Raw genomic sequence first — 12,031 nt, 5'->3', positions numbered from 1 at the left:
TCAATACAGGGACTCAGGAATACAGACAAGAATGAGGCCACTGAAGTGACACAGATCTTACCACGGGTGCACCTGCCACCTGTGCATGGAAGAGGAGAAGGAAAAGTGGTGTTGGAACCTGGAGCTGGAGGGATAGGGCCTCACAGAGCACACGGTCTGCATGCTGAGGCCACTGTGGGGAGCTGGCATTCAGGGAGAAGGCCATCTGGGAGCCCCTGTTGTAGTGAGACCCCTGGTGAGTGCTCAGTGGTCAGAGAGGAGCTTACACTCAGGGCTCGTGCTTGGCGTCGGTCCAGGCCCTTCTGTGATTTGCTCCTGCACTGTGCTTTATAAGTTCTGGTCACATGGCCAGAAATGGTAGATCTCATCTCTGACCGTCTCCTGCACTGGACAATGTGGCTGGCCAAGCTTAGTGCTCAGAATCTGGCCTCTGGCGATGATTTCCATTTACCATGTCCTTTCTAGCTTCTGTTGGTGCCAGATCTGAGGCAGAGCCATCTGCAAGCCAGGACAGGTATTGCTCCTTAATCGTGGCTCAAGGCAGTTCCACAGGAGACAAGCTCCATTCCCTAGAGCAGCTGGGCCATCTGGGTGAGCACTGGGTTATGGACCTGCCTGAGCCTCAGAGGCTGACTTGAATGTGGTTTTCTTTGGAGAAAACCAAGATTTCCATTTGATGACTCAAAACTGCTGCAGGTGCCTGTCCTTGGGGCTTGGTGGGTCCGAGCATCCCTTTTGTGATTCTTGATCCTCTGGACTTGGTTTCTGCCCCAGCAGGGTTCTGGGTGAGCCAAGAGCTGTTTCTGGACAGGATAGAAATTATGCAGAGGGCCTTGGGTGACTCTAAGACCCTAAAGGTCTCCTGTGATTCTCCCGCAGCATTTCTGTTGGCGCCTCATACTGTGGGTCCTGAAGGGGATGCTGAGCACTGCACTTGCTGAGAATGGTCAGCTTTCAGGAGACTGGATGGAGCCTCACAGGCGGCGAGTCACCTGTGCCTTCCAGATCCAAAGAGGACAGCAGACACTGCTGCTCCTGGCAGAGATGCCCCGTATTCTGCAGTTCACTAGGCCTTTGAATGTCTTTTTTTTCCCTAAAGATTTATTGGAAAGTCAGAGTTACGGGGGGGGGGGGGGGGCGCGCACGTGCAAGACCATCCATCTTCCAGTTTCACTCCCCAAGTGGTTGCAGCAGCTAGGGCTGGGCCAGGAGCTTCATCTGGGTCTCCTGTGTGGGTGGCAGGGACCCAAGCACTTGGACCATCTTCTGCTCCTTTTCCCAGGCCATTACCAGGGAGCTTAATCAGAAGTGGAGCAACCAGGACATGAGCCAGTACCCATATGAGATACCGATGTCGTAGGTGATGGCTTAACCTGCTGTGCCCCCTTGAGTGTCCTTGTGGCAGGAGCCCTGGAAGCCCATGGGCCCTCCTTCCCACTGTCTATAGATGCCCACCTTGGCTGTCTGTGGGGTCACACTGTGCTCAGGGTGACATTTTGTCCACATGACGGAGGTTGGGCTGCACAGGTTCGTCAGGAGATAGTCCAGAGAGCAGGCTCAACAGGAAGTTTACTATAAAGAATTACAAACTGATAGAAGATTAAGTGATCTCAGATATGAAGAAACTTGCTCTGGTACCCTAGGACTGAGCAAGGGCATCCAGGGAAGGAAGAACTTGGGTGGGATGCAACCTTGTTGGACAAGGTGTAGTTTAGCCCACTGGATAGCAGAGAAGTTCACTGCTTTAGCCAAGCTGCAGATAGGCTACTGTCACTGGGCAAGCAGGAGGCCATTCTTTGGAGAGCAGGTGGCCATTGCTGTGTTGCATGCTGTGGGAGTACAGAAGGGTAGGACCCTTTGGGCTGCAGTGGGTACAGATGGGCCATGCAGGGGCCTTTAGTGGGAATCAGAAGGTGGTATGAACACAAGGTCTTTGGCAGCTGATGTGGGCAAGAAACCTCAGGAGCCATCTCTGTGCTGAGGCCGCGGAAGGGCTGTGGCCAGATGGAGGCCTCTGTCACAGGGACACCGAGGGTCCTGGGCCCTGGCAGGGACAGTCTCCCCGACACGTTCACAACCACCCATGGCCCATGTTACAGAAGCCCCTCCACCCCGGGCACAGGACCCAGCGTAGGGAGAGATGGTGCACGGAGCCTGTGGTTCTCAGCTACTGACCGCGGTGGGTGTCAGGGCAGAGTGAGGTGTGTAGGTGATTGACATGCCAGGATGGGCAGCCACCTCTGGAAAGGGCCAGAGAGCAACTGCTCTAGGCTTCCTGGCCCATTTGGTCTCCTTTTTATACTCTTTTGTGTGTCTTTTTATATCTCTTCCAAAAGGCAAAGTCGTTCTTAGCTTATGGGCTACACAGAACAGGCAGCAGACTGACTTGGCCAGTGGCTGCAGTATGCCTGCCCTGGGCCAGATTCTGAAGCAGGTTTGCAGAAGGACAGTGGACACGTCCCGTGGGCCCTGTCATGGCAGAGGGCTTCTGCTGAGCCTTTATGCTGGCATTGTAAAACCAGACTGGGCCATCCATCAGTCGTGCTGTGCCCCAGTAGCACAGTGGAGCTGAACCGGCAGCCACAGGGGGCATCTGCTTCCCCTCCCCCCACAGCTGCTGAGAATGTGCTTCCGTTCCCAGAGCCTTCCTTCCACTGCCACACACTGGTGTCTCGGGACCTTGTGGTGGTCCCAGTCCTCCTCACAGGGCAGGGGGCTTCCCTCTGGTCCTCCCTGTCGTGTCAGCTCTTTAGACCCTGGAGTGAGTGCCTACACCTGTCATCTATTCCAAATGCACTCAGGAATTGGGAGGTGATTACAGGTGGCGTATGTGACCCCTGGGCCCTCTGTGCGGTGGGCGTGGCTCCAGCTTCCTAAGTCCCTACTTGACCCTAGACCATGGCCCTGTGTTGAGTCTACAGGCTCTGGCCTGATTTGCACTCTGTGTGGCAGTTCTAGATCGGGACACTTCACTTCTCCATGGCCAGCCATGGGCCATTCTCAAGGAGACCAAGGTTCCATGAAGATTGAGGGTTTTCAGTCTTATGTGGGGACAGGTGAGAGTGGAGCACTATGCTTTGCAGTCACTTGGTCGAGCCCTGTGTCCCAGTCCTGCGTTTCCCTGTGCTGGGACAGCCTGGCTGCTTCTCTTCTGCTCCTTTAGCCTCTGCCACAGAGTCCAGGCTTGGCTACGCTGATTGCTCTTCTTGCTTGCACCTGCCTATCTTTGACACCTCCCTCCACACTGGGAGCAGGGTGCCTGTTATCAGGAAGCCACCTCCTGCTGCCTCAGACATCAGCGCTTTTCAGAAGTGCTGCTGCTCCTGGCAGTACTGCCAGGGGAAAGGATAGACCATAGGGAAACCAGCCAGGGAGAGACCTGGTGTCACCCACCCCCCCAAGCCAGTCAGTGGATCTCTGCTTTCTGTGCACGTGGCCTGTTATAATCTGCACAATCTGTACGTGGCACTCTCCCCAAAGCACTTACGAGGCCAGTGTGGAAAGGTATTTTAGACATCCTACTGTGCACACCGAGCTGCACCTGCATTCAGAGATTGCCCAGGGGAGCTGTGTGCCGCCTCATTCACCCGCACAGCCTGTGCCAGGCGGAGGGATGGCTGCCATCTCTAAAAATAGCCCTCCGATTCTAGCCGGGCTCATTATGCTGGGGAGCCTCCTGCTCCTCCAGCTGGGGATCAGATTACGTCCCCAGCCAGGGCATTGTTGGCCCTTTAGCAAGCTGGCTGGAGCTGCTATTCAGGCTCACAAAGGCTCTAATCTCCTTTGAGTTCCTCTAAGCCTTTGACTGGTAATCCCCTGCAGCCAGCCCTGCCTCCGTGGGTGCAGCTGCCGCCTGGAGTGCGCTCCTTCCATTCATTTTGCCCTGATTATCTTTTTATCTCATTAAGTGCCTCGAGCTCTTGTGTTACATGTGAAAAATAGATAGTGGTGTCAAATTGGGCTTAAAGACACAACTTGGCGTTTTCTCTTTCAAAGCAATGGACTGTTACATGCACGTCAAGAGGCCTCATCTCGTCCCTGACTCTGGGGCTGATGAGCCGTGTGCCCTGGGAAAAGTCCGTTAGCTGTCCTGGGCCTGTTTCCTCACTGGCAAGATGAAGGAGCAGGGCTGGCTCTGCGTGGCCTCAGTCTTCTTCCAGCTCAGGGGCCAGGGCTGCCAGGTGCACTGAGTTGTGCTTTGTGCTCCTGCCTGGCTGTGCCTCACGCCCTGGCTTTGGTTTTGCTCTGAGCCTGTGTCTTATGGAGGCTGGGTTTTGTATGGAGGGTGTCCTTGGAGCCGTAGTCCCAGTTTTGTACAGAGCCTGTGTCGTCTGACATGGGCTTGGTTTTCTGTGGAGTCTGTGTGATGCCACAGGCCTGGCTTTATAATGAGGCCATGGGCCCTTCCTAGTCCTTGTAATATTACCGCAACACAGGCAGTTAGTTCCTTTACAGGGCTTAACATCAGAATAGTGTTAAAAACGGAGATAAAAGGTGAATGCCGCCCTTGTTATTACAGCATTTTCCTTCTAAAGATCAGGTTTTCCTCTTAAAAGCACCTTAGTTTCTTTGATAGCTGCGGGATGTGCGTTGAATGCTCTGTTGAGATTCATGAGGGTATGGAAATCCTCAGAGTTTCAGAGCCAATTTGTGTGTCTCGATGGGTGTACCTCCAGTGTTTCTTGCTTAGCGCTGTTTACCTTCAGTTTCATGTGCTTCTGAGGATTTGGAGAGCTTCTGAGGATGCCTACCGTATTCCTTGTAGCTCAGGTGCACTCTGTGTTCGTCAAGTGTCACTGCTGGGTTCATTTCCAGGGTGTGTGATGTGGGCAGAAGCCTCCAGCACCCAGGCCACTCTAGAACCAGGTCCTTCTTGAGATAACTTCTGGCATCTGCTTTTTTCAGGAAGGGACTTTGGATTCACCTCATACTCACCCGATTTTCAGAGTAAATTCTGGAAAGAAATTTTATAATCTGTTAGAAAAAGCCAAATAAATTTTTCATACAGTGGAACGTCTTTAACCTTTTGTTCCTTTTATTTACTGTTTTTATTAGAATGTATTGGTTCAGTGACATTTTGCAAAGGTGTCTGTGAGGTTCGTGTCTGTCCCCTGTGGTTTTTTGTTCTGGTCTCTCCTGCCCAGGAGCAGCTTCCTGTGGCCCCGGGTCCCTTCACGTTTCTGGCAGTGTTGGGTTACTTCCTGCTCAGCTGTGCACTGGAGTTCTCATTCATCATGTGTGCGTGGTGGCTCGAAGATGACAAGTTCACTGTGATGTGGAATCAACCTGCCTGTGGTGGACGGAAATGCGCCGTATGTACTCGGTGGGACTCTGCGCAGTCTGGGCTCTGGGCTTGCAGCAGGACCCTCATGGCTCTGAGCTGGCAGCCTTTTGTGCCCCTCACTTCCAGGCGTAGGCTGTCACCTGCAGATTGACTGCTGGCTGTGCACTTCCCCTCCTCCTTTGTGCTGGAACACTCAGCACCTCTGCTTTTACCCTGGGACATGGCCTGGCTTTGTCTTGAACCTTGACAGGGGTGGATCCCATCTTGTGCTCTCTGCCTCCTGCTCCCCTGCCAGGTTACTATCCTGGCCTGTGTCTCCCGCCCCCTCTGCTGGGTCCCTGCTCATCTCCTGGCCCCTCACAGAGTGCATTGTCTAGTTAGCATGATGTCATCTTTGCAGTTGGTCAATGGGGTGGCTCTTTGAGTGCCCTTTGGACGTCCAGCCATCTCTGGACTGTGTGTTAACATCACAGGAGAGCCAGCACCTCTGCGAGGCAGACCATGTCCCCACCCTCCTGGAAGGAGGGCAGAGTGCACTTAGAGGCCAGGTGCACAGCCGTGCATCTGAGGCCTGGTGGAGCTCTAACGGTCTCCATGCATGGCAGCGCAGTGCACTTGGTGCTCCCACCTGTCCAGCTTAGAGAAGTTTCTAGCCATTCTCCAAGGCCCATGGGTGTTCTGCCTTGGCTGTGCCGGCCACAGAGCCAATGTGGGTGCTTCACCTTGTGCCCAGGGAGTCCTCCCCATTCTCATGGGGTGCATCCACAGACCCAGACCTCCTGTAAGGCAGACTTTGCCCAGGGCTTTACTTATCACCTGGCCCTGAGGGCTCCCCCTCCGCCAGGAGAACTTGTGACACTGTGGGTGACAGGATGTCAGTCTGGTCATTCTCTTCATCCAGTGAAGGCCACTCAGGCGAATGGCAGTAGGTCCCCTGGTCCCAGCTGGGGTAATTAGTGGAGTATACACTTGTCTGGGAGTGTAGGCTCCTAACTCCTAGAATCTGTCGGTCTTTATAGTCAGTGAGTCCTAGGTCTGAAGCTGGCTCACGTCTGGGGCTGGCCATTAGTGGGGTGACTTGCCTCAGCCTCCCCTCATTCATTTTCATATCCCTTTGTGCGTGTGTGTCTGGGAGCACCCAAGCATGCGTGTGTGTATGCACCGGGTAGGCAGTGCACTCACTGGATGTCCTCCTGTTTGCCCAGGACTACACTGCCTCTGTTAGCCACCCCACAACTCTGCAGCAGAGCCCGCTGGCCCCGTTGGTCCTGTGGCTGTTGCTGCCCCCGATTTGCGGCAATGACATGTTGTCCTGGCCCTGCTGCATTGGGGCAGTTAGAGAGCTGCCACCAGCTTGTCATCTGTGAACTGGGCTTTGTGACAGTCCCTCAGCTGGAACTGTGGGTCATCTGGGGAGTGTCCACTGCAAACACACTTGTGAATGTACTGTCCTACTCATTTTAGCCACCTGTGAGAGCTGTTTGCCAATACTGATATTGTTGGTCTTTCTGAAATTCAATGTTAGCCTTTCTGGTAAGGTGTGTAGTCTGTCTCATTTTGATTTGTTTTGCATTTCTCCAGTTACTAATGATGCCCAGCATTTTCTCTGGTGCCTGTTGTACATCTGTATGTTTTCTTTTTTAAAAAATATCTATCTATCTATCTTGAAGAATTACAGAGAGAAAGCGAGAAGACAGATCTTTCATCTGCTGGTTCACTCCTCATGGCTGCAATGGCCAGGAGCTTCTTCCAGTTCTCCCACATGGGTGGCAGGGGCCCAAGCACTTGGCCATCTTCCACTGCTTTCCCAGGCCATTAGCAGGGAGGTGGATCAGAAGTGGAGCAGCCAGGATTTGAACTGGTGCCTATATGAGATGCTGGCATTGCAGGCGGCGGCTCTATCAGCTTTACCCGCTACTCCACAATGCCAGCACCTGAGCTCATTTTTGAAAATTGGATTGTTTATTATTCAGTTGTAAGAGTTCTTTGTATATTTCAGATGTAAGCACATTTTCAGTACAAGTATTATGAACATTTCCTCTCAGTTTTGCTTTATTTTTCAGCAGTGTCTTTCCAAGAGCAAAACTTTCTAATTTTGAAGAATTCTTATACTGTCTTTTGGTGAATTGATGTTCTTCATTTTAAGACTATGTTATTATTCTTTAATGATCAGCATTTTTTTTTCCTGACATTTAAGAAATTTTTGCATGTCCCAAGATTATAAGAATATTCCACTGTGGCATTCTAGAAAATACTTGCATTATTTGTCTTTTACATTTTATGTTAAGTTTATCTGGAATCAGTTTTTCAATATGTTGTAAGATAGGATATTTTTCATGTGGGTACACAGTTGATCAGACGTCATTTATTAATATTTTCTTCTGTCCATCCCAGTGCAATGATGTTTCTGTTGTAAGTAAGCTGTTTCACTCCTAGACTCCATTCTCTTCCTCCGTACTGTTAACCTATCATTATCCAAATAGTAAACTGATACCTGCTTTGCAAATCATTCAGTTTTGTTGTTCTCATGATTATCTGGGCTTTCTGGATCATTCACATTTTCACGTGCATTTTAAGAATTAAGAAGTTGGTTGTTGAATTCTAAAGTAAAACTTAAGGAACTTTGAGACTCACGGCTGTTTACAGTAGTGACATTTCCAATCTATGAACATGGTATGTCCTCCATTTACTTAGGTCTTTATTTTCTCTCAGCATTTTACTTTGTTTTACTGTGTACAGATTCATGCACATCTTAATTTGAGATACTATGGGGTATTTGTTTTTTAGCGATGTCATTAATGTCATTTTTCTTTCAAATTTCATTTTCTACGTTTTGGTTGCTAATCTATAGAATTCCAGATGATTTCTTTGCATTGTCCTTTTGTTCAGCCATTTTGCTGATAGTGTTAACTGGGAGAGTAGCACAGGGCATGCTCGTCTCTTTCCCGTTCTTAAGGGAGAGCTTGTACTATTTCACCCACAGCCACTTTGTTTGCAGTGAGACTTGGTGGGTGTAGATTTATTTTTTTTTTAATTTATTTTATTTTTATTTTATTTTTTGACAGGCAGAGTGGACAGTGAGAGAGAGACAGAGAGAAAGGTCTTCTACCATGCTGATCCAAAGCCAGGAGCCAGGTGCTTCTCCTGGTCTCCCATGCGGGTGCAGGGCCCAAGCACTTGGGCCATCCTCCACTGCACTCCCGGGCCATGGCAGAGAGCTGGCCTGGAAGAGGGGCAACCGGGACAGAATCCGGCGCCAACCGGGACTAGAACCCGGTGTGCCGGCGCCACAGGCGGAAGATTAGCCTGTTGAACCGCTGCGCTGGCGAGTGTAGATTTCTTATGACAGTAAATATTCCACTTTGTTTCCTCTTTCTCCTTTTGTTGGGAATATTATCAGAAATAGGCATTGAGCTGTATCAGTTAGATATCTTCTATGGTGGTCTTTTTTTTTTTTTTTTTAGTTTGCTAATGTGATGAGTTATATTGCCTACTTTTCAAATCATAAATAACATATTCTTTGAATAAATCTCATTCGTGTGTGAAATTATTGCTCTTTATATGATACTGAATTTGATTTACTAATATTTTGTTGAAGAATCTTACATCTTCTCAAGAGAATTAATTTTCCCTTGTTTAAAAATCTTGATATATTGTTGTCAGGGAATGTTCCCCGTGCTCTTCTTGTATTGCTGTGTATTTTGGTTTGTTTGTTTTTACTTTAAATGCTTGGAAGTCATCATAGCTGCCTGGTCCTCATGGTTTCTCTGTAGGAAATTTCATATTAGAATCAGTTTGTTAAAGAGATACTGATCTATTCAGAGTTTTTATTTCTTCTAGTGTCAGTTCTGTTAAGTTTCAGTTTTTCTAGAAATATACAATTTTGTTTGAATTTTAAGATTTAAAAAAACAATAGATTTGAGAGGCAGAAGGACAGAGAGAGAGAGAGAGAGCACGTGAGCGAGCGCTCCCTTTCACTGGTTGACTTCCTAAATGCCTGCCACAGTCAGGACTGGGCTGCAGCCATACTCAATCCAGGTCCCACGTGGGACCTTTTCAGGGGATGGCCTGGTGCCACCTGACCCTGGGCCTGCTCATGAACGAGGTTGCTTCTGAGCTCTCCCCACTGCTGTCTTGGGCATGGTCTGTTATTTCTCTCTGAGCCAGTGGCTTTCCAACTTTCAAAATCCCATCGCTCTTCTCCTCCTTGTGGGTTTATGTCTTGAAAAGAAAACAGAATCCCAAAACCCCTCCTTATTATAACCTCAGCAGGGTATGGGGATGGAATGGAAGTGGAAGCTAGGGTTCATTCTATTAGCTGTGTTTTCCTGGAAGTTCCTCCCTTGGTTTCTCCGCTGTATCAGGTTGATGGACCCTGGAATGCCAGAACAGTGTGTGAGAAAGCAGACACCCAGCCTTCTCATTGAAGCTCCATGTCTGGTGTAGGCTTTGAAGGGAAATAGCTTACCTGAGGGTAAAATACAATTTCCTAAGAGCCGTTGTGGCCATCTTAAGGGTACCATGGAATTAGGTGAGCACTGTCACAGGAAAGCAGTCCTGCACAGAATTCTCCAGAGAAGGGATTTGTTAGTGGGGAATCTGCCACTGCACACCTCTCCTACAGAACAGCGATTTTACTGTTCTCGACCTTAATCATTTTGTGCACTTCATTTGTTTCGCAACATAGCCACAGTTTGGTTCCATCACTTCTCAGAATGGACATTTCTTTTTCTGACATTTAGACAGGTTAGTACAATCTGTGCCTCTGTTGGGTTAGCATTGCCGGCCTTCATGTCTCCTCTCCATGTTGCCAGCTCTTTCTTCAGTTATTCTCATATTTCCAGGAGAGTCTGCCAGTCTCAAGGGCTATATAGGAGGACTCTGTGGTTGAAAACGTCAGCAAAAAATTATTTCTCAAGTAGGTAGAAACCATTGTATACTGTGTTTTCATTACTAAAGGTATAAATGTTTCTTTAAGCCACAATTCCATATTCCTGTAGGCCCAACAAAGTATGAAACAGGCACTGAATTTGCCAACAGAACTCTTGGTTGAAATCCTGATCCTTTTACATATTGTTACCTGATCATGGGTGATGATGCTAATAATAAAAATATCCATGAAGCTCGATGTCTTGTGTTCACTGTTGTATTTCTTGGTTCATTAGCTGATATTTAGATTGAAGGACCATGATAGCTGATAAGAAGTGTCACTGTTTTTAGTGTGATAGAAGGTCCTTATTGTTACAATGCTGTATCTGTTGTTTTTTCTTAGTTCATCTGTAGGAAATGTCACTCATGGAGCAAGTTTCCATGTTCTAACATTGTATATAAGGGTACTTAAAATTTTTGGTGGGAAATGAGATTAAAAGATAAGCTCTATTTGGTGTCAGTAGGTTTGAAATCTACCTGTAGTTTTTTCATGATTCATTTTTCATGAAGTTTTTGAAGACCCCCTGTTATGTGTTTTTCTTAATAGTGGATTTCAAATCCTTTTTGCCCAAAATAAAATTGTCTTTTAATTTTATTTCTGAAAACTTTTGAAGTACCCTCATATAATACTGTTACATTCTCCATGTTATAAATTAATGATTTCCTGTTGAAACCTGTTAATTGTTTTATCATCATTTATTTAAGACCACCTTTTAAAATTTTTTATTTACTTATTTACTTTTTTGAGAAGGGGGGGAGAGGGAGAAGGGGGAAAGAGAGAGAGAGAGAAAGAGAGAAAGGCTTTTCCCCTCAAATGCCTGCAACAGGCAGTGCTGGGCCAGGCCAAAACTGAGAGCCCACAGCTCAATGCAGGAACTGATTGTGTCAGGAACCTACTGACTTGCTGCCTCTCAGGGTCTGCCTCATCAGACAGTGGGGTCAAAGCCGGAGCTGGGAGTCACCTGCAGGCGCTCTGATGTCAGATGCAGCCTTAGCTGGGCTGGACTCCCGCCCCCCAGTCCCAGATGCTCACCTCTGTGGGTAAACTGAGCTGGAGTGACTGATGGCAGTGCTGAGTGGAGTGCTTTGTGCTTACTGACAACCCCACGAAGCTGTGACGGGAAAAACCCACCTAACGCCAGTCTCAGTTGTGTGCATGGGGACCAGATCTGTAGTTCCCCACTTTGCCTCCTTTTTTGAAAACCATTGAAGAAAATTGATGAAGGATAGAAATCGGTTTTGAGGAAATTTAATTTTCTTCTGGAACAGAATGGTGGTTTTAAAACAAGGATAAAGTGGGTTAACGTGGTGCTAATTACAGCACACCTCATGCTGCCTGCTGCCTGCAGTCTGCTCTCTCTGCCTCTCTGCTGCCTGTGATTTTCCGTGTTGGAAAGGGCAGGTCATGTGATGTTGGAGCATCGTCCAGGAGTGTGTTCTGCTGACGGTCTGCTCTGTGCTCAGCTTCTGACAGCAAAGTCCAGACATGTGCGGCCGTGTGGAGGATGCCAAAGGAACTGGAATCAGGCGGCCACGAGTCCCCAGACGACTCTGCAAGCCCCGCACAGACGCTGGAGCTGCTGTGTCACCTGGACGACGCGGCCCATGGCAACGTGGCCTGGTAGGACTCACGGAGCAGGCCTGCGGGCTTCTGAAACAATCCTACAACACCATGCATGTTGGGTGCCGTGACAGACCCTGCCACAGTGCAGTAACGGCCTGGCCTGCCCTCTGCCCAGTGTCCTGGAGTGCGACAACATAGTGGGGCACTCACTGCACATGAGCTTACAATATCTGTGACTCTTGGTTGAATGCCCT

General features: G+C 48.8%; 1 protein-coding gene across 1 annotated transcript in view; it reads left to right on the top strand.

Annotated features, from left to right (window-relative positions):
• The window catches only part of EIPR1 (EARP complex and GARP complex interacting protein 1), a 126,364-nt gene that overhangs the window by 75,897 nt on the left and 38,436 nt on the right, over positions 1 to 12,031 (top strand). The window contains exon 4 of the mRNA XM_062208902.1: positions 11,678 to 11,834. Within this exon, the coding sequence (XP_062064886.1) occupies positions 11,678 to 11,834 (157 nt within the window). The remainder of the gene's footprint in view (positions 1 to 11,677; positions 11,835 to 12,031) is intronic.

This window comes from Lepus europaeus, chromosome 13, assembly GCF_033115175.1.
Source record: "Lepus europaeus isolate LE1 chromosome 13, mLepTim1.pri, whole genome shotgun sequence".
In the NCBI taxonomy this organism is placed as follows: Eukaryota; Metazoa; Chordata; class Mammalia; order Lagomorpha; family Leporidae; genus Lepus; species Lepus europaeus.
The sequence above is the reverse complement of the archived record's forward strand: the minus strand, read 5'-3'. Positions and strand labels throughout refer to the sequence as shown.